The 27,057-nt window shown below is 43.6% G+C and overlaps 1 protein-coding gene across 2 annotated transcripts in view; it reads left to right on the top strand.

Annotated features, from left to right (window-relative positions):
* RHCG (Rh family C glycoprotein) overlaps positions 1-27,057 on the top strand; it is a 236,053-nt gene that overhangs the window by 58,558 nt on the left and 150,438 nt on the right. The window contains exon 1 of one of the 2 annotated variants that reach the window (XM_069766217.1): positions 19,657-19,883. The exons of the other annotated variant lie outside the window; for it this stretch is intronic. Coding sequence (XP_069622318.1) covers positions 19,697-19,883 — 187 coding nt within the window. The 5' untranslated portion in view covers positions 19,657-19,696. Of the gene's footprint in view, positions 1-19,656; positions 19,884-27,057 lie in introns of those variants that run through there. 2 annotated transcript variants of the gene reach the window in all.

Below are 27,057 nucleotides of genomic sequence, written 5' to 3'. Positions count from 1 at the left end.
TCCCTTCATCTCTAAACTCCTCGAACGCCTGGTCCACTCCCGTCTTACCCGCTATCTCTCAGATAACTCTCTTCTCGACCCTCTTCAATCTGGTTTCCGCTCTTTACACTCTACTGAAACTGCCCTCACTAAAGTCTCTAATGACCTACTAACAGCTAAATCTAATGGTCACTACTCCATGCTTATTCTCTTGGATCTCTCTGCAGCATTTGATACTGTGGATCATCAGCTCCTCCTCACTATGCTCCGCTCCATCGGCCTCAAGGACACCGTTCTCTCCTGGTTCTCCTCCTATCTCTCTGACCGATCCTTCACTGTATGTTTCGCTGGTTCCTCCTCCTCTCACCTTCCCCTTACTGTTGGGGTTCCTCAAGGATCAGTCCTAGGCCCCCTCCTCTTCTCGTTGTATACTGCCCCTATTGGACAAACAATCAGTAGATTTGGCTTCCAGTACCATCTCTATGCTGACGACACCCAACTATACACTTCTTCTCCTGATCTCACGCCTGCCTTATTAGAAAACACCAGTGATTGTCTTACCGCTGTCTCTAGCATCATGTCCTCCCTCTATCTGAAACTAAACCTGTCAAAAACTGAACTCCTCGTGTTTTCTCCCTCTACTAACCTACCTTTGCCTGACATTGCCATCTCCGTTTGCGGTTCCACCATTACTCCAAAGCAACATGCCCGCTGCCTTGGGGTCATCCTTGATTCTGACCTTTCATTCACCCCCCACATCCGATCACTGGCTCGCTCTTCTTACCTGCATCTCAAAAACATTTCTAGAATTCGCCCTTTTCTTACTTTCGACTCTGCAAAAACTCTTACTGTTTCACTTATTCATTCTCGTCTGGACTATTGTAACTCTCTACTAATCGGCCTCCCTCTTACCAAACTCTCCCCGCTCCAATCTGTCCTGAATGCTGCTGCCAGGATCATATTCCTCACCAACCGTTACACCGATGCCTCTACCTTGTGCCAGTCATTACACTGGTTACCCATCCACTCAAGAATCCAGTACAAAACTACTACCCTCATCCACAAAGCACTCCATGGCTCAGCACCACCCTACATCTCCTCTCTGGTCTCAGTCTACCACCCTACCCGTGCCCTCCGCTCCGCTGATGACCTCAGGTTAGCATCCTCAATAATCAGAACCTCCCACTCCCGTCTCCAAGACTTTACACGTGCTGCGCCGATTCTTTGGAATGCACTACCTAGGATAATACGATTAATCCCCAATCCCCACAGTTTTAAGCGTGCCCTAAAAACTCATTTGTTCAGACTGGCCTACCGCCTCAATGCATTAACCTAACGATCCCTGTGTGGCCTATATTAAAAAAAAAAAAAAATTAATTAACTGGTTCATGCAGCTTTACATGAACACCCAAGCCTTACACTATGGCTGGTCCGAATAACTATAGCAATTGTTACCATCCACCTCTCGTGTCTCCCCTTTTCCTCATAGTTTGTAAGCTTACGAGCAGGGTCCTCATTCCTCCTGGTATCTGTTTTGAACTGTATTTCTGTTATGCTGTAATGTCTATTGTATGTACAAGTCCCCTCTATAATTTGTAAAGCGCTGCGGAATATGTTGGCGCTATATAAATAAAAAATTATTATTATTATTATTATTATAATGGTTGTAGATGACGAGGAAAAAGCTAACATATTAAACACCTTCTTCTCCACGGTATTCACGGTGGAAAATGAAATGCTAGGTGAAATCCCAAGAAACAATGAAAACCCTATATTAAGGGTCACCAATCTAACCCAAGAAGAGGTGCGAAATAGGCTAAATAAGATTAAAATAGATAAATCTCCGGGTCCGGATGGCATACACCCACGAGTACTAAGGGAACTAAGTAATGTAATAGATAAACCATTATTTCTTATTTTTAGGGACTCTATAGCGACAGGATCTGTTCCGCAGGACTGGCGCATAGCAAATGTGGTGCCAATATTCAAAAAGGGCTCTAAAAGTGAACCTGGAAATTATAGGCCAGTAAGTCTAACCTCTATTGTTGGTAAAATATTTGAAGGGTTTCTGAGGGATGTTATTCTGGATTATCTCAATGAGAATAACTGTTTAACTCCATATCAGCATGGGTTTATGAGAAATCGCTCCTGTCAAACCAATCTAATCAGTTTTTATGAAGAGGTAAGCTATAGGCTGGACCACGGTAAGTCATTGGACGTGGTATATCTCGATTTTTCCAAAGCGTTTGATACCGTGCCGCACAAGAGGTTGGTACACAAAATGAGAATGCTTGGTCTGGGGGAAAATGTGTGTAAATGGGTTAGTAACTGGCTTAGTGATAGAAAGCAGAGGGTGGTTATAAATGGTATAGTCTCTAACTGGGTCGCTGTGACCAGTGGGGTACCACAGGGGTCAGTATTGGGACCTGTTCTCTTCAACATATTCATTAATGATCTGGTAGAAGGTTTACACAGGAAAATATCGATATTTGCAGATGATACAAAACTATGTAAAGCAGTTAATACAAGAGAAGATAGTATTCTGCTACAGATGGATCTGGATAAGTTGGAAACTTGGGCTGAAAGGTGGCAGATGAGGTTTAACAATGATAAATGTAAGGTTATACACATGGGAAGAAGGAATCAATATCACCATTACACACTGAATGGGAAACCACTGGGTAAATCTGACAGGGAGAAGGACTTGGGGATCCTAGTTAATGATAAACTTACCTGGAGCAGCCAGTGCCAGGCAGCAGCTGCCAAGGCAAACAGGATCATGGGGTGCATTAAAAGAGGTCTGGATACACATGATGAGAGCATTATACTGCCTCTGTATAAATCCCTAGTTAGACCGCACATGGAGTACTGTGTCCAGTTTTGGGCACCGGTGCTCAGGGAGGATATAATGGAACTAGAGAGAGTACAAAGGAGGGCAACAAAATTAATAAAGGGGATGGAAGAACTACAATACCCAGATAGATTAGCGAAATTAGGATTATTTAGTCTAGAAAAAAGACGACTGAGGGGCGATCTAATAACCATGTATAAGTATATAAGGGGACAATACAAATATCTCGCTGAGGATCTGTTTATACCAAGGAAGGTGACGGGCACAAGGGGGCATTCTTTGCGTCTGGAGGAGAGAAGGTTTTTCCACCAACATAGAAGAGGATTCTTTACTGTTAGGGCAGTGAGAATCTGGAATTGCTTGCCTGAGGAGGTGGTGATGGCGAACTCAGTCGAGGGGTTCAAGAGAGGCCTGGATGTCTTCCTGGAGCAGAACAATATTGTATCATACAGTTATTAGGTTCTGTAGAAGGACGTAGATCTGGGGATTTATTATGATGGAATATAGGCTGAACTGGATGGACAAATGTCTTTTTTCGGCCTTACCAACTATGTTACTATGTTACTATGTTACTATGTAATGCAGTGCATGATCTGCCAAACAATTCCCCAATGGGGGTACCTTTTTTAAAAATACACTAGCGCCGTCGCATGCCCCCAGCCAAAACTTCAACGGCCTATAACAGTATTGAGCAAGTTCACCGAGGTGATCTAGTGGCAGGTACATTTTAGATTGCAGGAGACCGAGTTATGAAGTCGGCCCAATGGAATGTCATGCCCATTTCCTCAATGTGGGGTCTATTTTTTAAAAAATAAAAGAGTGCCATCACAGCCCCCTTGCCCAAAATGCACTGTACAGAGCACGTTAACCCTGGTGATCTAGTGGCAGTTAAAGGACAAATTGCAGGAGACAGACCCAATTCCCTAATGTGGGGTCCATTTTTTTTAAATAAAAGTGTGCCATTACAGCCCCCTTGCCCAAAGTTCATTGGCCTATAACAGTACAGAGCACGTTCACCCTGGTGATCTACTGGCAGTTACAGGACAGATTGCAGGCGACCGAGTTAAGAAGTAGGCCCAATGTAATGTCATACCAAATTCCCCAATGTGTTATCCTTTTTGGACTTAAAAAAATAGTGCCATCACAGCCCCCTTGCCCAAAATTCACTGGCCTATAACAGTACAGAGCGCGTTCACCCTGGTGATCTACTGGCAGGTACAGGACAGGTTGCAGGAGACCGAGTTAAGAAGTAGGCCCAATGTAATGTCATGCCCAATTCCCTAATGTGGGGTCCATTTTTTTTTAAATAAGAGTGTGCCATTACAGCCCCTTTGCCCAAAGTTCATTGGCCTATAACAGTACAGAGCACGTTCACCCTGGTGATCTACTGGCAGTTACAGGACAGATTGCAAGCGACTGAGTTAAGAAGTAGGCCCAATGTAATGTTATACCCAATTCCCCAATGTGTTATCCTTTTTGGACTTATAAAAATAGTGCCATCACAGCCCCTTGGCCAACATACACTTTATAGAGCACGTTAACCCGGGTGATCTACTGGCAGGTACAGGACAGATTTCAGGAGACCGAGTTAAGAAGTAGGCCCAATGTAATGTCATGCCAAATTCCCCAATGTAAAATCTATTTTTTTTTTTAAATATAAGAGTGCCATCACAGCCCCCTTGCCCAAAATGCACTGTACAGAGCACGTTAACCCTAGTGTTCAGGTGGCAGTTAAAGAACACATTGCAGGAGACAGAATGAAGAAGTAGGCTCAATGTAATGTCATGCCCAATCCCTCAATGTAAAATCCATTTTTTTTTAATAAAAGAGTGCCATCACAGCCCCCTAGGCCAGCATGCACCGTACAGAGAACATTCACCCTGGTGATGTACTGGCAGGTACAGGACAGGTTGCAGGACACCGAGTTAAGAAGTAGGCCCAATGTAATGTCATGCCCAATTCCCCAATGTAAAATCCTTTTTTTTAAAAAATAAAAGAGTGCCATCACAGCCCCCTTGCCCAAAATACATCGTGCAGAGAATGTTACCCCTGGTGATCTAGTGGCAGCTAAAGGACACATTGCAGGAGACCGAGTTAAGAAGTAGGCCCAATGTAATGTCATCCCCAATTCCCCAATGTAAAATCCTTTGTCTAAAAAATAAATGAGTGCCACCACAGCCCCCTTTCCCAAAATTCACCGTACAGAGCATGTTTACCCTGGTGATCTAGTGGCAGTTAAAGGACACATTGCAGGAGACAGAATGAAGAAGTAGGTCCAATGTAATGTCATGCCCAATTCCCCAATGTGGGGTCCATTTTTAAAAAAATAAGAGTGCCATCACAGCCCCCTTGCCCAAAATTCACTAGCCTATAACAGTACAGAGCACTTTCACCCTGGTGATCTACTGGCAGGAACAGGACAGATTGCAGGCGACCAAGTTTAGAAGTAGGCCCAATGTAATGTCATGCCCAATTCCCCAATGTGTTGTCCTTTTTATAAAAAATAAAAGAGTGCCATCACAGCCCCCTTGGCCAACATGAACCGTACAGAGCACGTTCACACTTGTGATCTAGTGGCAGGTACAGGACAGATTGCTGGCAACCGAGTTAAGAAGTAGGCCCAATGTAATGTCATTCCCAATTCCCCACTGTGTTGTCTTTTCTTTAAAAATAAGAGTGCCATCGCAGCCCCCTTGACCAAAATGCACCGTACAGAGCATGTTCACCGTGGTGGTCTACTGGCAGGTACAGGACAGTTTGCAGGAGACCGAATTAAGAAGTAGGCCCAATGTAATGTCATGCCCAATTCCCCAATGTAATTTTTTTTAAATAAAAGTGTGCCATCACAGCCCCTTTGGCCAACATGCACCATAAAGAGCACATTCACCCTGGTGATCTACTGGCAGATACAGGACAGATTGCAGGAGACCGAGTTAAGAAGTAGGCCCAATGTAATGTCATGCCCAATTGCCCAATGTGTTGTCCTTTTTAAAAAAAAATAAAATAGTGCCATCACAGCACCCTTGGCCAAAATGCACCGTACAGACCACGTTCACCCTCTGGACTCCCCTCTAGCACTCTGGCACCACTCCAATCCATCCTACACTCTGCTGCCCGACTAATCTACCTGTCTCCCCGCTATTCCCCAGCCTCTTCCCTATGTCAAGCCCTTCACTGGCTTCCTATCACCCAGAGACTCCAGTTCAAAACCCTCACAATGACATACAAAGCCATCCACAACCTGTCTCCTCCATACATCTGTGACATGGTCTCCCGGTACCTACCTACACGCAACCTCCGATCCTCTCAAGACCTCCTTCTCTACTCCCCTCTCATCTCTTCTTCCCACAACCACATCCAAGACTTCTCCCGTGCTTCTCCCATACTCTGGAACTCTCTACTCCAACACATCAGACTCTCGCCTACCATAGAAACCTTCAAAAAGAACCTGAAGACTCACCTCTTCCGACAAGCCTACAGCATGCAGTGATCCTGAACTTACTGAGCCACCGCACAACCTGCCCTACCCTCTCCTAGTTTTTCATCACCTATCCCCTGCAGACTGCGAGCCTTCGCGGACAGGGTCCTCCCTCCTTATGTACCCATGTGCCTTGTTATTTGCTCATGTTTATTGTATTTGTCTATATTTGCCCGTATTCACATGTAAAGCGCCATGGAATAAATGGCACTATAAAAATGTATAATAATAATAATAATAATAATAATAATAATAATAATAAAATATAGTGGTTCTGGATGAGGAGGATGAGGATAAGGAGGAGGATTAGAACAAACAGACCAAATCTGGAAGTGTATACCCATGTGTGGTTGGAAAGAGAATACATCTCCCAAAAGAGAGAATGTATTTGAGGTTATGTTTCACTGTTTTTACTTGGTGGTATACAGAAGTCTTTCCCAATACAGGCCTTGTTCATTTTTATAAGAGTCAGCCTGTCAGCATTTTCAGTTGACAGGCAGATGCGCTTATCTGTTATAATTCCACCAGCGGCACTAAAAACCCTCTCTGACAGAACACTAGCAGCAGGGCAGGCCAGGACCTCCAAGGCGTAGAGAGCCAGTTCATGCCACATGTCCAGCTTGGATACCCAATAATTAAAAGGCACAGAGGAATCACGGAGGACGTTTGTACGATCTGCAAGGTACTTCCTCAGCATCTTCCCAAACATTGCACTTCTTGTGATAGCACCCCTTGCCTCTGTGCCGCAACGATGGAAGAGTCTGAGAAAACTGTTCCAGAACTTGGCCATTGTTCCCCTGCCTAAGCTGGATTGGAGTTCTGTCTCTCTCGCTTGGAGTCCTTGGTTGTACAACAAACTCTGACGTCTGCTGCCAACGTTCTCACATGGGAATTTTCTAAGTAATTCCGCTACAAGGGCCCTTTGGTACTGCAACATTTTAGTACACCTCTCGGCCTCAGGTAGAAGAGATTGTAAGTTCTTCTTGTAGCGTGGGTCTAGAAGTGTCACCAACCAGTAATGAGTGTCACCCAAAATTTTGATAATCCGAAGGTCATGTGAAATGCAATGCAACATAAAGTCAGCCATAGACTGACAACAAGACTTAAAACCCTTGTTGGCAAGCACAGCAGTCAGACTTTTTTTGTAGTTGATGATGAGGTTTGTGCACTTGTCAGGAAGAATTTTGGTCCACTCCTCTGCAGATGATCTCTAAATCATTAAGATTTTGAGGCTGTCGCTTGGCAACACATTGAGCGTCAGCTCCCTCCATAACTTTTCTATGGGATTAAGGTTGGGAGATTGGCTAGGCCACTCCATGACCTTAATGTGCATCGTTTTGAGCCACTCTTTTGTTGCCTTGGCTGTATGTTTTGGGTCATCGGCTTGCTGGAAGACCCAGCCATGACCCATTTTCAATTTCCTGGCAGAGGGATGGAGGTTATCAGTCAGGATTTTATGGTGCATGGCTCCATTCATTCTCCTATTAAGGAGGTGAATTAGTTCTGTGCTGTTAGCAGAGAAGCACCCCCAAAACATAATGTTCCACCTCCATGCTTGACAGTGGGGATGGTTTTTTTTGGGTCATAGGCAGCATTTTTCTTCCTCCAAACACAGCAAGTTGAGTTAATGCCAAAGAGCTCAATTTTTGTCTCATCTGACCACAGCACCTTCTCCCATTGGCAAACTTCAGATGGACCTGCACATGTGTCTTCTTGAGCAGGGGGACCTTGCGGGCAGTGCACAATTTTAAACCTTTACAGCGTAATGTGTTACCAATGGTATTCTTGGTGACTGTGGTCCCAGCTGCCTTGAGATCATTAACAAGTTCCCCCATGTAGTTTTAGGCTGATCTCTCATCTTGCTCATGATCAAGGATACCCCATTAGGTGAGATTTTGCGTGGTGCCCCAGAACGATGTCGATTGACAGTCATTTTGTATTTCTTCCATTTTCTTACTATTGCACCAACAGTAGTCTTCTTCTCACACAGCATCTTACTTATGGTTTTGTAGCCCATTCCAGCTTTGTGCAGGTCTAAGATCTTGTCCCTGACATCCTTAGAAAGCTCTTTGGTCTTGCCCTTGTTGTAGAGATTACAGTCTGACTGATTAATTGAATCTGTGAACAGGAGTCTTTTATAAAGGTGACTATGTAAGACAGCTGTCTTTAATGCAGGTAACAAGTTGATTAGGAGCGTCTAACTGGTCTGTAGGAGTCAGAACTCTTAAGGTTGTTAGGGGCTCAAATACTTATTTCTCACTGCAAAATGCCAATAAATTTATATAATATGATTTTTTGGATTTTATTTTTGAGATTCTATCTCTCAATGTTAACATTAACCTACCCTTAAAATAATAGACTGTTCTTGTCTTTGTCAGTGGACAAACTTACAAAATGTGCAAGGGATCAAATAACTATTTCCTTCACTGTATTTGTAGATAATTGCTGAAATTAAGGCTATTAATATGTAAATTGAAGACCTACATAGGGAGCAGAGGGAAATGTCGGCAGTATTCTCTTATGAATAATTAAAAACATTGATTGCTAGCTAACTACATAGTTTCAAAGGTAAGATTCAAGGTCATCGAGCTTCACCTTTCTGGATCAATTCTGCATAATTAATTGTTAATTTAATTATAGCCCTCAATGTCATTTGTTTATAGATAAGCATGTAGAAATTCACCAAGTATTATTGCTACTTATTTTTGCTAACACTCAAAACACACTCAAAATATTTACTGTATTTGTATGTGGAGTTACAGTGGCATGTAAAAGTTTGGGCACCCCTAGTCAAAATTACTCTTATTGTGAGCATTTAAGCAATTTGATGATTAAATTATCTCTAAAAGTGCTAAATTTAAAGATGACTTATTTAATTTGTATTTTAGGCAAAAAATAAATACAGTGGGGAAAATAAGTATTTGATCCCTTGCTGATTTTGTAAATTTGCCCACTGACAAACATATGAAAAGTCTATAATTTTAAGGGTAGGCCAATTTTAACATTGAGAGAGAGAATTTCAAAAACAAAATCCAGAAAATCAAATTGTATAAATTATATACATTTATTTGGATTTTGTAGTGAGAAATAAATATTTGATACCCTACCAACCATTAAGAGTTCTGGCTCCTACAAACCAGTTAGACGCTTCTAATCAACTCGTTTCTGCATTAACCCCTTCATGACCGGAGCTTTTTTCGGTTTTGCGTTTTCGGTTTTTGCTCCCCTTCTTTCCAGAGCCATAACTTTTTTATTTTTCCATCAATATGGCCATGTGAGGTCTTATTTTTTGCGGGACAAGTTGTGCTTTGATCACCAGTTATTGCATTTTAATGACCAAAAAACGTAATACTGGTATTTTGATTTTTTTTCTCGCTACGCCGTTTAGCGATCAGGTTAATCCTTTTTTTTTATTGATAGATTGAGCGATTCTGAATGCGATTATTCCAAATATGTTTGATTTTTTTTATTGTTTTATTTTGAATGGGGTGAGAGAGGGGTGATTTAAGCTTTCATATTTTTTTATTTTTTTCATATTTTGAAAAACTTTTTTTTACTTTTGGCATGCTTCAATAGCCTTCATCGGAGGCTAGAAGCTGCCACAACTTGATTGACTCTGCTACATAGAGGCAATGCTCAGATCGGCTCTATGTAGTAGAATTACTGCATTCCTATGAGGGCCAACCACAGGGTGGCGCTCATAGCAATCCAGCATTAACAACCATAGAGGTCTCAAGGAGACCTCTGGTTGTTAGGCCATTGACCGATGACCCCCGATCACGTGATATGGTAAGGAGTGCAAGTATTTTCGGCCCAATGGCCGGAAGCACACGTTAAATGCTGCTGTCAGAGTTTGACAGCAGCATTTAACTAGGTAATGAGAGCGGGTAGATCGTGATTCCACCTGTGCCTATTGAGGAAACATAGAAAAACGAAGAAAAAAACGAAACAAAGTCCAAAAAGCAGTATATATTACAATATTTATTAAAATATATATAATATAGTGTAACGGTGGGAACAAAATACCATAAAAAGCACAACACCAGGGACATGTAAATGGCAGCACTAAAAATAAGTTAAATATATAACCACAGTGTAAGAACAACATATATATGCATACCTGTGTCAATAAGCCATAAAATATATAGCAAGCAGATTTACCAAATGAATATTATAAAGTGCATGTGAAAATTTAATTAATTGGTGGCAAAAAGGAGACCGAATAGAGATGCTGATAATAAATATTGGTGCAATCTATTGGCGCTAAATCTGGCCTATATAGTATAATAGTCATAGTGACCAGTGAGCTATAAAGCACCCAGTGGGCAAACAAAAAAAACAAAACAAAACAAAAAAAAACCGAAACGCGCGTCGGGGTTCGGCACATCCCAGGGACGTTCATCACATTCAGCAGGTAATACCGGGTGGCTTCTTTTTGACCTCTACTCCAATTTTTTTTTTTTTTTTGCTTTCCCGCTGGGTGCTTTATAGCTCACTGGTCACTATGACTATTATACTATATACCGTCCGGATTTAGCGCCAATAGATTGCACCAATATTTATTATCAGCATCTCTATTCGGTCTCCTTTTTGCCACCAATTAATTAAATTTGCACATGCACTTTATAATATTCATTTGGTAAATCTGCTTGCTATATATTTTATGGCTTACTGACACAGGTATGCACATATATGTTGTTCTTACACTGTGGTTATATATTTAACTTATATTTAGTGCTGCCATTTACATGTCCCTGGTGTTGTGCTTTTTATGGTATTTTTTTCCCACCTTTACACTATATTATATATATTTTAATAAATATTGTAATTTATACTGCATTTTGGACTTTGTTTCATTTTTTTCTTTGTTTTTTCTATGTTTTCCCGATTTGTCCGATACACCTTCCATTGGTGCACATATATATATATTCTCTCCTCTCATGTACAATTGCTATGTGCACCGTGCCTTGAGATATATTTAACTATTGAGGAAACATGTCAGCTGTTCAAAACAGCTGATATGTCCCGGCTTTGATGCGGGCTCACCACCAGAGCCCACATAAAGTGGGGGTACTGCCAATGGACGTACTATCCCATCCAATGGCAGTAAGGGGTTCAAGATAGCTGTCATACATAGTCACCTTTATAAAAGACTCCTGTCCACAGACTCAATTAATCAGTCAGACTGTAACCTCTATAACATGGGCAAGACCAAAGAGCTTTCTAAGGATGTCAGGGACAAGATCATAGACCTTCCAGCTGCACAAAGCTGGAATGGGCTACAAAACCATAAGTATGACGCTGGGGGAGAAGGAGACAAATATTGATGCAATAGTAAGAAAATGGAAGAAATACAAAATGACTGTCAATTGACATCGATCTGGGGCACCATGCAAAATCTCACCTCATGGAGTATCCTTTATCATGAGGAACATGAGAGATCAGGCTAAAACTATATGGGTGGAGCGTGTTATTGATCTAAAGGCAGATGGGACCACAATCACCAAGAAAACCATTGGTAACAGATTGAGCCGTAAAGGTTTAAAATTCTACAGTGCCCGCAAGGTCCCCCTGCTCAAGAAGACACATGTGTAGGCCCATCTGAAGTTTTCCAATGAATACCTGGATGATTCTGTGAGTGATTGGGAGAATGTGCTGTGGTCAGATGAGATAAAAATTTAGATCTTTGGCATTAACTCAACTCGCCATATTTGGAGTCAAACAAATGCTGCCTATGACCCTAAGAACACCATCCCCACTGTCAAGCATGGAGGTGGAACATTATGTTTTGGGGTGTTTCTTTGCTAAGGGCACAGAACTACTTCACTGCATCAATGGGAGAATGGATGGAGCCATGTACCTTAAAATCCTGAGTGACAACCTCCTTCCCTCTGCCAAGACATGAAAAATGGGTCGTGGCTTGTTGTGAATTCTGTGGCAGAGTTCACTCCTGTGGTCACAAGTGGTACTTCGGCTGATTCTCTCTGGGATCTTCCGTTTGTGGAGGAAAGTGGTACTGCAGCTTCTGAGTTTCCTCCCTCAGGTGATCTGGTGAGCTCGTTAGCTTCTTCTCTACTTAACTCCACCTGATGCTTTGATCTATGCTTCCTGTCAATGTTTCAGTGTGGGACTTGTTTTTTCCCTGGATCATTCCTGTGGCCTGCTGCTCTGCAAAGCTAAGTTTTGCTTATGTTATTTTGTTGCTATTTTTCTGTCCAGCTTGCTTTTCTTTGTTTTTCTCGCCTGCTGGAAGCTCTGAGACGCAGAGGGACCACCTCCGTACCGTTAGTCGGTGCGGAGGGTCTTTTTGTCCCCTCTGCGTGGTTTTTTATAGGTTTTTGTGCTGACCGCAAAGTTATCTTCCCTATCCTCGTTCTGTTCAGCTAGTCGGGCCTCACTTTGCTAAATCTGTTTCATCTCTATGTTTGTGTTTTCTTCTTACTCACAGTCATTATATGTGGGGGGCTGCCTTTTCCTTTGGGGAATTTCTCTGAGGCAAGGTAGGCTTATTTTTCTATCTTCAGGATTAGCTAGTTTCTCAGGCTGTGACGAGGCGCCTAGGTTCTGGCAGGAGCGCTCCACGGCTACCTTTAGTGTGGTTTGATAGGCTTAGGGATTGCGGTCTGCAGAGTTCCCACGTCTCAGAGCTCGTTCTATTATTTTGGGTTATTGTCAGTTCACTGTATGTGCTCTGACCTCCATGTCCATTGTGATTCTGAATTGCCTTTCATAACAGTGGCTGTGACTTCCGGCTAGACAATTCCCCAAAACATACAGCCAAGGCACAAAGGAGTGACTCAAAAAGAAGTACATTAAGGTCATGGAGTGGCCTTAATCCTATAGAAAATTTATGGAGGGAGTTGAAGCTCCGAGTTGACAAGCGGAAGCCTCAAAATCTTAATGACTTAGAGATGATCTGCAAAGAGGAATGGACCAAAAATCCTCCTGACATGTGTGCAAACCTCATCATCAACTACAAAAAACATCTGACTGCTGTGCTTGCCAACAAGGGTTTTGCCACCAAGTGTTAAGTTTTGTTTGCCAGAGAGCTCAAATACTTATTTCTCACTGCAAAATGCAAATTAATTTACATATTTTTTACAATGTGATTTTCTGAATTTTATCTTTGATATTCTATCTCTCAATGTTAAAATTAACCTACCCATTAGATTACAGACTGTTCATGTCTTTGTCAGTGGGCAAACTTACAAAATTAGCAAGGGATCAAATACTTATTTCCCAACTGTATATTGTAATTTTTTTTAAACATTTTAAAAATTTCAAAAAGGAAAGTGGGCTGATGCAAAATTTTGGGCACCCTTGGACATTTATGTGCTCAGATAACTTTGAAAAAGGTTTCAGACCTTAATTAGCCTGCTAGAGTTATGTCTTGTTCACTGAGTGTTAGGAAAGGGCAGGTGATGCAAATTTCCCAGTTGTATAAAAACCCAGCCTCCTCTAACCTTGTGCCAAAAAACAGCAGCCATAGGTTCTTCCAAGCAGCTGCCTAGCACTCTGAAAAGGAAAATAGTGGAGGCCCGCAAAGCAGGAGAAGGCTATAAGAAGATAGCAAAGCGTTTTCAAGATGCCCTTTCCTCAGGTTGAAATGTAATTAAGAAATTGCAGTTACCAGGAACAGTGGAGGTAAACATAAGGTTAGGAAGACCAAGCAAAATTTAAGTGAGAGCTGCTAGTAGGACTGCTAGAAAGGCAAATGTGAACCCCTGCTTGACTGCAAAATATCTTCAGAAAGATTTAGCAGATTCTGGAGTTGTAGTAAATTTTTCTACTGTTAAAAGACACCTGCACAAATATGGCTTTCGTGGAAGAGTCATCAGAAGAAAATGTCTCCTGCATCCTCACCATAAAATTCAGAATCAGAAGTATGCAAAATAACATCTAAACAAGCCGGATGCATTTTGCAAACAAGTTCTGTGGAATGATGAGGTTGAAACTGAACTCTACAATTTTTAAAGGTATGTGTGGAGAAAAAAGAGCACAGAATTTCAGGGAAAGAACATATCGCCAACCATTAAGCATGGGGATGGATCAATCATTCTTTGGGGTTATGTTGCAGCCAATAGCATACGGAACATTTTATGGGTAAAGGAAAGAATGGATTCAATGAAATTTCTACAAATTCTTGACGCAAACATAACACCATAAAAAAGCTGAAGTTGAAAAGAGGAAGGCTTCTACAATTGGATAATGATCCTAAAGATGTATCACAATCCACAATAGACTACCTGAAAAGGGGCAAGCTGAAGGTTTTACAATGGCCCTCACAGTCCCCTTATCTGAACATCATTCACAATCTGTGGCTAGATCTCAAAATTTATGCAAGACAACCCAGGAATCTCACTGAACTGGAAGAATGGATGAAAATCCCTCAAACAAGAATTGAAAGACTGTTGTTCACAATAGCAGTAATTTTGTCCATGGGTGCCCAAACTTTTACATGACACTGTAGTATTTAATTAAGAGAGTGTGCACACGTTGCCGATTTGTTGCGTTTTTTTTTTGCGTCTTTTCCTGCACAAATTTTTACAAAATTTGGATGCTTTGCTGATACCAGCGAAGTGAATGAGAATCCTGAAGTCTCAAGCGAAGTGCCAGCGTTGCTTATTTTTGGCTTGCAGATTTGATGCAGATTTAAATCTGCAACATGTCAATTCTTTCACAGGAAAAACCTGCAACAAAAACAAGGGAAAAACACACCTATTTTACTTAATGTTTTTCCTGCCAAGAGATGCAGAAATGCAGAAATGGTGTAGAAATTTCTTCACCAAATACTTAATGTTTACATGTACCCAAATGTAAACTTCACTTGTGATTATTAAAAATAAACTAGCTCTGAAATGTAGCATTGTTGTGGGGGACACTAGCAGACTGCCATGATTCTGTGGAGAGGCATCAGTATTTCTCACTATACTGGAATGTTCGAGGTTTGTTCTGTTAGCCACTCCCATCTCCTATATCATCTAGGTCCTGGCTAGCAAGCTTATGCTGCATGGCTGGATAACCTATGGTGAGGACGCCTCGATCCACCAACGTTCACCTTGGCAGTCACCTGACTCTCAGGTTTACGGCAAACGTGGCCTGATGAAAATGCCACCAGTGAGGGCTCCGGAGGCTCCACAAACCTCCAGGGGGCCGACCTGGGGAATGAGTTGTGTATATGCATAATTGGGGGTAACTCCAACTGATAAGTCCCTGGGCTGAGAATGGCTGACACCCGATATGGCCCAATCACCCTGGAACTCCAGGACCGAGTTGCACACTGCCACCTGATGTTTTTGGTGGAAACCCATACATACTCATTCACACCCAGGTTCGGACCTAAACGTTTATATCCATGCATGCGTCTGCCACAAGATGGTGAATTTCTAGAGGAATTGACAACAGAGGCGTCCCCCTGTGTCACCAAACTCACACCCCCATTATGCTCAGAGGGAACCACCACCCTCCTCTGACCCCTCCTCCTAAGAGGTCTCTGACACACCGGGTTAGCATGTAGTGAGGGAAGAGTCTTGCCCCTACTCTCTAGCAGCATCTCTGCTGCCCCCACTGGAGAGGAAGGGGTGGGTTGTAGAAGGACGGCAGAGACAGTTGGTACGGAGTCAATGGCCTGGACACTTAGGGGTTTAGTTAGTGTTCTACACCTCAGGCCATGGGTCTGGACACAATGAGCATCCACCAGATTGACACCTGCTCCACTGTCCACAAACACCGGTATATACTCAGTTACCCCGCCAACCACTACTTCAGCTGACAGGTTACACTGAGGAGAAGATATGGAGGAAATATACACTCCCTAGTCGCCTCCCTCCACATGACCAGGGAAATGCGGCTTCTTAGGTGGTACAGGTTTTTTGGCGCGAGCTGGGCAGACACCGATAAAGTGACCAGTCTGCCCACAGTAAAAACATGCCCCCACACCATGGCGAACCGCAGGCCACCCCGTTTGAGAAACAACTCCTCCCACCTGCATGGGTTCATTCACTTGCTCAGGTGTGTCCTCCTCCCTAGCAAGGACTACCGGAGACACATTAGGTGTATGTCTCTCCCTCAAGCGTCTATCTACCCGGATGGCAAGGGACATGGCAGCCTCCAATGACCTGGGGGCGGCATACTGCACAAGAGCATCCTGCAACCTTGGAGACAGACCCTGCCTAAAATGGCTCATAAGGGCAGGGTCATTCCACTGTGAATCAGTGGCCCATCTCCTAAACTCCGAGCAGTAATCCTCAGCTGGCCTAGCCCCCTGCTTGATTTTACGCAGTCGGGATTCTGCCAGGGAGACGCCATCAGGGTCCCCATACACAAGCGCCAAGGCCGCAAAAAACTCGTCCACTGACCGTAAAGATGGAGAACCGGCCGGCAGGGAGAAAGCCCAGGATTGGGGATCACCCTTAAGAAGGGAGGTTATAATCCCCACACGCTGTTCCTCACTCCCTGATGAACGAGGGCAGAGCCTGAAGTAAAGTTTACAGGCTTCTTGAAAAACCAAAAATTTATCTCTTCCTCCAGAGAACCTGTCAGGAAGAGATATCTTGGGCTCTGGTTGAGCATGTACCGGGGCCGAAGCCCAAAACCCCACCAACTGCTGCAGCTGCTGCACCACCTCACCACAAAGTACCTTAAACTCATCAGTGAGGGTCTGAAGCAGTTGGGCAAAAGCCTGCATTTGAGCCATAGCTCACCAAAAAAAAAAAATGGGATGGTTGGTTATAATGTCATGATGCAGAAATAGGAAGACAGGAGATGAGGAATCAGGGCCCCTGAACTGCCCCTCAGGCTAGGGGAAGCCCTGTCTTTCCTTAACCTGGGGGTACTCTTGAAGGTACGGAGGCCCAAGTCATCGACCTGTCTCTGTCTCCTGTCAAACCCTGAACTAAACCCCCAACCCCCACCACAGGAGGTGAACAGAGAAAACAGCACCACAAAGCAAATAAACAGGAATAAACAATATGAGAGTGAGGGGAACATGATACCAAAAGGTAAATGCACAAACTACAAAGTAACAAAGAAACAATAACACCACACTTAGCTTTCTCTGCTGCAATGCACCGCACAGCAGAGTAAAGGTACCGTCACACATACCGATATCGTTAACGAAATCGTTATGCGTGACAGCGACCAACGATCAGGCCCCTGCTGGGAGATCGTTGGTCGCTGGGGAATGATCAGGACTTTATTTCGTCGCTGGATCACCCGCTGACATCGCTGAATCGGCGTGTGTGACGCCGATTCAGCGATGTCTTCACTGGTAACCAGGGTAAACATCGGGTCACTAAGCGCAGGGCCGCGCTTAGTAACCCGATGTTTACCCTGGTTACCATTGTAAAAGTAAAAAAAAAAAACACTACATACTTACATTCCTGAAGACACAAAAGATAATAGTAAAACCAAAAACACTCAGTTTGAAAAAATGTTGCAGTAATCCGCAAGTGCTAGTAAAAGATGTAAAAAACAGGGTATTTGGTTGATACGTTTTTTGCAAAAAATGTATACTAAGCTGCTCTACCAATCTTCACGGTATACCCTTATCAGAGCAGTCCTAACTAATGTATGCAATCCCTATCTGATGTATTTAAAAACCTGATCATCTGTATATAACCTGTGTGAACAGGGTTCAGAGAGGAAAAATCCATGTGTGCATACAGGGTAGAACAGCTTTCCATAATTGTTCTCTTGTGTCTACAAGACTGGGGAGTTCCACCACTCCTCTTGGGCTATCTGCACAAAAGCTGTTCTACCCTGTATACATTTTTTGCAAAAAACGTATCAACCAAATACCCTGTTTTTTACATCTTTTACTAGCACTTGCGGATTACTGCAACATTTTTTCAAACTGAGTGTTTTTGGTTTTACTATTCTCTTTTGTGTCTTCAGGTTTCTTGGTGGTGTGTGAACATGATCATACAGACTTGTTCACTGTGCAAGTAGCCCATGTGTTCCTGTTTCCATACTTACATTCCTGTCGCATCCTTCAGCGTCAGCTTCCCTGCGTCCCCCAGTGTCAGCGCCGGCCGGCCGTAAAGCAAAGCACAGCGGTGACATCACCGCTCTGCTTTCTGGCAAGTGCTTACACAGTGCAGGGAAGCTGACACTGAGGGACGCGACAGGAATGTAAGTATGTAGTGTTTTTTTTTTTTACTTTTACAATGGTAACCAGGGTAAACATCGGGTTACTAAGTGCGGCCCTGCGCTTAGTAACCCGATGTTTACCCTGGGGACTTCGGCATCGTTGGTCGCTGGAGAGCTGTCTGTGTGATAGCTCTCCAGTGACCACCCAACGACTTACCAACGATCACGGCCAGGTCGTATCGCTGGTCGTTGGTAAATCGTTAAGTGTAACGGTACCTTAAGGCACCAGGAATAAGTATTAAGCTGTAGAACAACAGCACTCAGCAAGCTCCTATTCCAGCAAGGTTGGTATCCAAAGGACCTGAATAATCAACAGTCAGCTGATGCACCAGGTGACCTTATAAAGGATGGTGGGAGTGGTCACAAACATCAGCTGACCCAGCAGCAATGCAATGCAATAACACCAATTGCCACGGGGGGGAGTAAACTGCATTAACCCCCAATGACTAGAAAGGAAAAAAGTTTATATCTGAGGGAAACCAGGTCTGCCACAGATCCAAACATGGATCGTGACAATATTTAGACACTAATTCAGGAGCTCTGGATTGTTCTAGTCAATATTCCTGTATATCTCGAGGTAAATGTGCAATATTTGGCAGGATATTATGAAAATCTTTTTGTCAATGGGGCCTTTTGGAGCATGATATGTGTTCCTTCGAAACATTATTTTTAAATGTTTTTATCTAGTGCTCTTTTTGGTGTGGTTTGTACATTATAAATAAAAATTATCTATACTGTTTATTTATTTTTCATTTGTAGTGATTCCTGTTTTATGACTTGTCGCTTTTTTCAGTGCTTGTCCTTACAGTATATGCTGACTGTTTTATCCTATGTTTTGGTTTATTATTCATGGCCCTGTATGAAATACCTTTCATTGATAAACTCTTCATTGCATGTGCTTATATAGTTGGAAAAAAAATCTGTAACAACTATGGGGACACACATTGTAGAATTTTTGGCAGCTCCCTGCGTATTAGCTGTATCCTTGCATAAAATGTTCGTCAACTCCCTCATTTATTTAATTGTCCTGTCAAATATCTACACATTGTACCAAACCTATTATGTATGTCTCCACTCTCCTCCCTATTCGTGATAAGTTGTGCGAACTTGGTGATAAAAATTGAAAGCAGCTACACCCATAGAGATGTACCGTATATAAAAAGATCCATTACAGAAACTGCGAGCTGTAGTACGACTCCACAGATTTCTATGAGGACGTTATTCACCAAAACTCCACTATGATCCGAAATACCTGCATGAGATGGAAACTGCCAATCATCTGCCTCTTGTTTGAGATTGCTATGATAGTCTTATTTGGATTGTTTGTGCGTTATGATTTTGCAGCCGATCCCCACTGGAAAGAATACATGGCTCTTAATGGCATCTCCAGTGACATTGAAAATGAATATTATTATAGGTACTCAAGTAAGTACATTTCCACAGTTATTGATTACATTTTTTTTTAGATCTGAGGCACAGTAGAATAATGCAGAAAACTTTTACTTAGTTTTGAGAAAAAAAATGAATTAAGATATCCTTCGATTGTGCTTTCTAAACGTTTTTTTTAATGACTGTACCGGATGAGCACAAAGAAACATTGGCTGAAATCTAACTTGAACTCGACAACTTTCAGCAATTGTAAGGTGATTGATACATAAGATATGGCAATATTTGAACACTTAGATTCTTAGTAATTCTATATGAAAGCAAATCCTAGATTCATTCTTCATTCAATATGAACCTTAGTTTTTTACTTCCCAAGGATAAAAATCTGTCCATGCTCATGCATTGAACACACATCGTCCTAATTAATACCTGTAATTAGTTCTGTACCTGTGTCCATCTCATGACCAGGACAGATTAACAGGCTCTAACCCTACAATGAAGGCTCCTAACTAATGATGGGCAAAGATCTCCAAAACTATAGAGAATTGATACACAATGTAAATGGGGGGGAATTGGGTAACTTGGCTTCTACAAATGTTTTCTGAAACCATAATACATTTCTGGTGTTTAAGGTAATACAACCATTAGTTACTAAAAAGCTGAATCAGTGCCATAAAGTAAAGGGTTGTACTTTTATTTATTCTTGTGCAAATCTTAAGCTATACAGAGCCATATTTTTAATACCTTGCAATTTTTTTTGTTTCTGCACTTTGGTTGTTTGCTCCCCTTCTTCCCAGAGCCTTACCTTTTTTTTTCTCGTCTTTACAGCCATGTGAGGGATTGTTTTTTGCAATATGAATTGCACTTTTGAATGACACCATTCATTTTACCATGCTTAGAGATGAGCAAACACGTGGATATTCAGGTTTGCCAAACTTACAGTAAAACGTTCGCTTCAGGTTCATACTTGACCCCTCGACCTGTACTCAATAGAAGTCAATGGGAATCCTAACTTTGGTGATTTAAAATTTTCACCCACAGAGCATGGGGCACAGTACCCCTACATTAGCAGATTAAAAATTTCACTCACAGACTATGGGGCATGGTACTCCCTAAGAAGCAATTTTAAAATTTTACTTACAGGCAATGGGGCAGAGTACCCATATATTAGCAGCTTATAAATGTCACCCACAGACCATGGGGCAGAGTACTCTGTCAGAAGCAGCTTACAAATTTAACCAAGAGCATAAGGCAAAGTACCCCCACAGCTATAAAATGTCTGCTCCATTACCATATGTTCTAAACGGCACAGATGAAAAGCTTGTAGTATGATCTTGGATTGAGCTGGCGGTCTGCAGTGAGGATTGCTCCTGGCAGTCCAGTTTAAAATTACACCCACAGAGCATGTTTCTGTATTTCCCCCACAGAAGCTGATAACAAATTTCACACTCAGACAAAGGCCCAGAGTTCCCCCACAGACAGGGATGCAGAACATACAAAAAGGCTTTTGGCAAACTACTCCCACAGATATGGGTTCAAGACTACATACAGTATCATTTGGCACAGTACTATGACATAAATAGTTGCCTAAGAGTAGAAAACTATTTTGAAACACACTTCAGTCCCACCAACTCAGTTGAAGATTCAAAAATGTTTTGGGTACGCACGGTACTATCACACAGATGAGTGCAGATTACTCATAGAGAGGGTTTTGTAAAGCTTCACACACCCAAACCATAATACTGTCCCTCACTACAGCTGTCCTGTCACTACAATAAGCAGAGTAGAAATGAAAAATAAGAATCTTGAACCAGGAGGAACAGGTGCAAGTAGAGGAAGATGTGAAGGAGGAGGTAGACAATGTGGCAGTATAGATGGAAGAGGCGGAAGAGGAGGTAGCCAACACAGTTTTTTGTGTTTTTTGTTTGTGGAAGAGGCCCCCAAATGAAACTAATGACAAATAAAGTTGAAGACTGGCTGGGTGCAGCTGTTAAGTTGTCTAGTCATCCAAAGGTTTGAACAAGTCATGTGGGATCTACACCTGATTCATTTTAAGGAATGTTAGATTACTCACGTTGGATGTAGACAGGCGGATGCCTGGCTGCACTAAATACACATTCCGAACATACATTTGCTGCAGCGCAGGCCAGCACCTCCAAAGCATAAAGGGCAAGTTCTGTGTCCAATTTGGAGACTCAGAAGTGAAATAGGGCAGATCTATCTGTTAGTACGTGAAGACATGTGGACAGGCAGTCTACCACCATGTTGTAACGCTGACTACTGCTACTGCAGACCATATCAGATGGTGGTGCCGGATGTTGTGGCGTGCTCATAGTTCTTCCACATTTCGGCCATGCTAACCCTGCCTTCTGATGTGCTGGCAGTTTCCCAGCTGTATTGGCAACTATCTCTTCCACCTTGTTGATCAACTGAACCCCGTTGTCAGGTGGGAAAGCCATTAGTAGTTTTTTTTATCAGCGTGTGCTTGTATTCACACATTTTGCAATCCCTCTCCAGTGACAGACGTAATGATGCTATGTTGTCCTTGTAGCAAGGATCCAACAGGGTGGCCACCCAGTAATCTGCATTGGTAATAATACGGGCAACTCAGCGGTCATTCCACAGACACTGCAGCATGTATTGGCTCATGTATGCCAGGCTGCCCAGAAACAACGTGAAGCTGTCCTCGGTGGGAGGTGTATCGTCTGAGTACTCTGTATCCCCCCAGCCACGCTCCTGTAATGCCAGTGAGCTGATCTGAGTGCCACCCTGTTGTGAAAATGGTTGTTTGTCCGCTCCATCTCCTCCTCCTCATCATTATCCTCCTCCTCCACCATGTCATCCATCATGGCATGAATTGTTTTTTCCAACAGGCATATAAGTGGTATAGTAATGCTGATGATGGCATCATCAGCGCTGGCCATAATGGTGGAATATTCAAAGCAGCGCAACATGGCACACACGTCTTGCACAGAAGTCCCCTCATTGGTGGCGAAGTGGTGTTGCTCTGCAGTGTGACTCACAACACTCCTACCGGCATATGCAAGATAGAGTTCCACCTTGTTGGTATATCACAAATCAGCCGGTGAGCGGGAAGGCAGAAGTGACACTGCAGCATGGACAGGCAAGCAGCAGCAGGGTAAAAATGAGGAAAGTGCGCATACACTGGCCACATTTTCACAGCAGCTCCAACATGTGTAGGTAGTGTTTTAAGAAGCTGTGCACCACCAGTTTAGCACATATGTCAGGTAAGGGATGTGCATCAATCCGGCTAGGCCCAGTGCTGCTATGAATTTTCCCTGTTATCGCACATCACCAAGCCGGACAAGAGGTTTACCGGCAGCAACCACTCATCTGTCAGTTGTTTGACCCCAGTCCACAGCTCATGTGCGTAGTGTGATTTGTCCCCCAAACAGAGGAGTTTAGGAACAGCCTGCTATCCTTTCCTCTTGTCTATGCTCAAGTAGGTGGTGCAGGTTTTCCTGTGGCCAAATGAGCAAGCAGTGGAGGAAGAAGAGTAGGAGGAGGAGGGAACCCAGACTGAAAAATGTCCAGCAATACTAGATAGTGGTAGGACATGAGGTAGAACGTCTTCCACCTCTACCCCAGCCACCACTGAATTGACCCAGTAGGCAGTTAGAGAGATGTAACGTCCCTGGCTATGCTTACAAGTCCACATATTGGAGGTTATGTGGACCTTGCCATTGATATTGTTGCACATTGCACACTTTGAATTCGTTCCCAACATGTTTGTGCAGGGCAGGATGGCCTGCCTGGAAAATTAGTGGCGACTCAGAACAACATACTGCGGGTCAGCCACCGACATCAGTTTTTTAAAACTGTCTGTCTCCACCAGCCGGAATGGCAGCATTTCAAAGATCAGTAATTTGGAAATGCTGTCATTCGGGACCATGGCTCTTGTATGGTTAGTGGGCATCTCGTCTTCCTTTACAGGAAAACCCTGATTGAGGGAGAGAGGGAAAAAGAGGCAGGTGCGGCGCTTCTTCTGAGTGTAATACATTTTCAGCAATGAGCAATTCTTTTAGTTATGATTATGCACACCTTTAATCAATAGGAAATGCACGTAGAGATTCTCAAGGAGTCAATTCTTTGTGTACCTCTCCTCCATATCTTGTATTATGCATGTTAAGATTTGGAGGATGGAAAGCTGAACACTTCCATAGGCCAAGGTGGAGATGCTTGGTGACACTGATGGTGGTGATGCTATTACATCCTCTCTTTGTGGGGAAGCAGGTGGCCCTGTTGATCGTGAGTGGAAGGAAGAGGCTGAGACCGCAGTAAAAGAGGGAGCAGGAGGAGGCTTTGATCTGTCATGCTTTTTAAGGTGTGTACTCCACTGCACTTCGTGTTTGGAATACAGATGCCTCGTCATACAGGTTCTTTAGGTTCAGAACATTAATTCCTCACTTCAGGGTCTAACAGCCGAGTGCAAACCATGTGTTGCTTGTGGCAGCACATTCCCTGAAGAAATGCCATGCCAGGGAGCTCTTTTGAGCAGTATTTGGTGTGCTTATTGCAGCAGTGCAATGGGCAGTAGCAGCCGATGTACTGGCTAGGGGCTGCTCGCTGTGCCTTTGCACTTTGCTCCCTCTTTTTGCTGTGCTGTTGTGGCAGCGTGGCCACCTCCTGTTCTCCGAACTGCGCACGTCACTTAGATGGTTTCCTCTCCATATGAGGTATAGGACCTCATCATCACTCACATCATTGTCCACTGACACCTTAACCCTGCCCTCTTTGCTAGTCTGCACACAGCAGAAAGACGCTGCAGTTGGCAACTGAGTGTCGTTATAATCTGACCTGTGCTGCGGTGGTCCACTGACCATGTGCACTAGCCCTTCCACGTACTTATCAACCAACCTAACAAGTGGTTGGGCATCTGTGCATTCATTCTCTTCCACTTCTAGAGTAGTTGCCGGTGGATAGACCACAGAACCCCAGCCAGCAGTCATCAAAAAGCAGAACAGAGTGCTGCATGATTTGGGGCTCAGATTGTTTGACTGATTTGCTAGGGGGTTAGGGGGTGAGATGGAAGCTGGATGACCTTGGTTCTCAGGTGCCAACTGTGCACGTTTTGCTCTGGACAGGGTGGAAGATAAAATCACGGAGCTGGAACCACTAGCACCCATCCAATCTAACATCTTTTCAACATCTTTTGGCCTCACAATTCATGCAGCTGTCTGTCTGCATGCACAAGAGGAAGGTGTTGGAATTGTGCACATAGCAGGTTCAGAACGACTACGTCCTCTCCCTGCTTCAGCTACACCACCACTTATTTGATGCGCTCCTCTTTTTTGGAAGTTGATTTTGTAAACACTACTCACAAAGTAATGGTGGAAGACTAGATTTATTTATTTGCAACAATACTAGAAAAACACAGCGGCCCTGAAAAATGATGTTTGATGCCAATTAATTACCGTATTTTTTGGACTATAAGACGCACCGGACCATAAGATGCACCCCAAATTTAGGGTGAAAATTGCAGAAAAAAAGATTTTTTATAAGATGGGGGTCTGTCTTATTGTCCAAATTTACAGTATCTTACCTGAGGGCTGGCGGTGGCAGAGCAGGGTCACAGGAGAAATGGTGTCGGCAGAGGTGGGGTGATGCGGTACGGCGTGCACCTGAGCAGGGTCCCTTCCTGCTTAGGTGGGCAATGCCACGGCCTGGTGTCCATGGGGGGTTGCAGCAGTGGTGTGGCGACGGCAGAGGTGCGAGGATGATGAGCTGTATGGCGTGAGCAGGGTCCCTTCCACAGGTGAGGTGACGCAGCGGCCCGGTATCCAATGTGAGCAGCAAAGGCGGGTTAATCACCGGTTTCTCGGTGGAGGTGGCCATCTTCCTGAGGCTGCGCGTGTGCAGATGGAGTTCTCTGCTTCCCGGGGCTTCAGGAAAATGGCCGCGGGAGGCCGCGCGTGCACAAATGGAAATCGCGGTGACCATTTTCCTGAAGCCGAGATCTAAATCTGCGATCTTCAGGAAAATGGCCAACGCGATCTCCATCTGCGCACGTGCGGCCTCCCGCGGCCATTTTCCTGAAGCCCCGGGAAGCAGAGCACTCCATCCGCACACGCGCGGCCTCAGGAAGATGGCCAACGCCACCGAGAAGCCGGTGATTAACCTGGCTCTGGTGCTCACATTGGATAACGGGCCACTGCGTTACCTCACCTGTGGAAGGGACACTGCTCACGCCATACCGCTCATCATCCCCGCACCTCTGCCGCCACCGCAACTCTGCCACCGCCACACCACTGCCGGTAAGCATTCACTACCACTATAAGACACACCCCCCATTTTCCTCACATTTTTTTGGGGGGGGAAGTGCGTGTTATAGTCCGAAAAATACGGACGAAAAAGACTCACGAAAACCCTGAAAATTTTTTGGGGGGCATAGAAATGGCAATGATAAGGCTGATGTGATCTATTGATTTGCAAAGGCACTAGAAAACACACACCCGGCCTTAAAAATTATTTTTGGGGACTAAAAATGTCAACAAGATGGATGATGCAATATATTGCTTTGCAAAAGTAGTAGAAAACACACACCAGGCCTGAAAAAGTATATTTGTGGCCTAGAAATGGCAACGACACAGCTGATGAGATATATTGATATCCAAAAGTGCCTCAAAACACAAAGTGTTTTTGAGGCCTGCAAAGGCCAATGAGGCTGATGTGATATATTCATTTGCAAAACTACCAGAATGCAAACACTAGGCTTGAAATTTATTTTTGGGGCTTACTAATAGCAATTAGATGAAAGATGTCAATTATTTATTTCTCAGACTACTTAAAAACTCACAGTGGCTTAAATTAACAGTTGGGTGGACAGGGGGTGCAGAGTACACACAGCAGCTTCAAGGACATTACTTCCATAGGTGGAGAGCGCAGAGTATACACGGCAGCTTCAAGGACAGTACACCCACAGATGGAAGTGCAGAGTACACACAGCAGCTTCAAGGATAGTACTCCACAGGCAGTGTGGTGCAGAGTACACACAGAGGCTTAAAGGACAATCCTCCCACAGTTGGTGGAGTGCAGAGTACGCACAGTGGCTTAAGGACAATACTCCCACAGGTGGTGGTTCAGAGTTCACACAGCCACTTAAAGGACAACACTTCCACAGGTGGGGCTGCAGAGTACATACAGCAACTTAAAGGACAACACTCCCACAGGTGGGGGTGCAGAGTACACACAG

This window comes from Ranitomeya imitator, chromosome 4 (genome assembly GCF_032444005.1).
Source record: "Ranitomeya imitator isolate aRanImi1 chromosome 4, aRanImi1.pri, whole genome shotgun sequence".
NCBI lineage: Eukaryota > Metazoa > Chordata > Amphibia > Anura > Dendrobatidae > Ranitomeya > Ranitomeya imitator.
The sequence above is the reverse complement of the archived record's forward strand: the minus strand, read 5'-3'. Positions and strand labels throughout refer to the sequence as shown.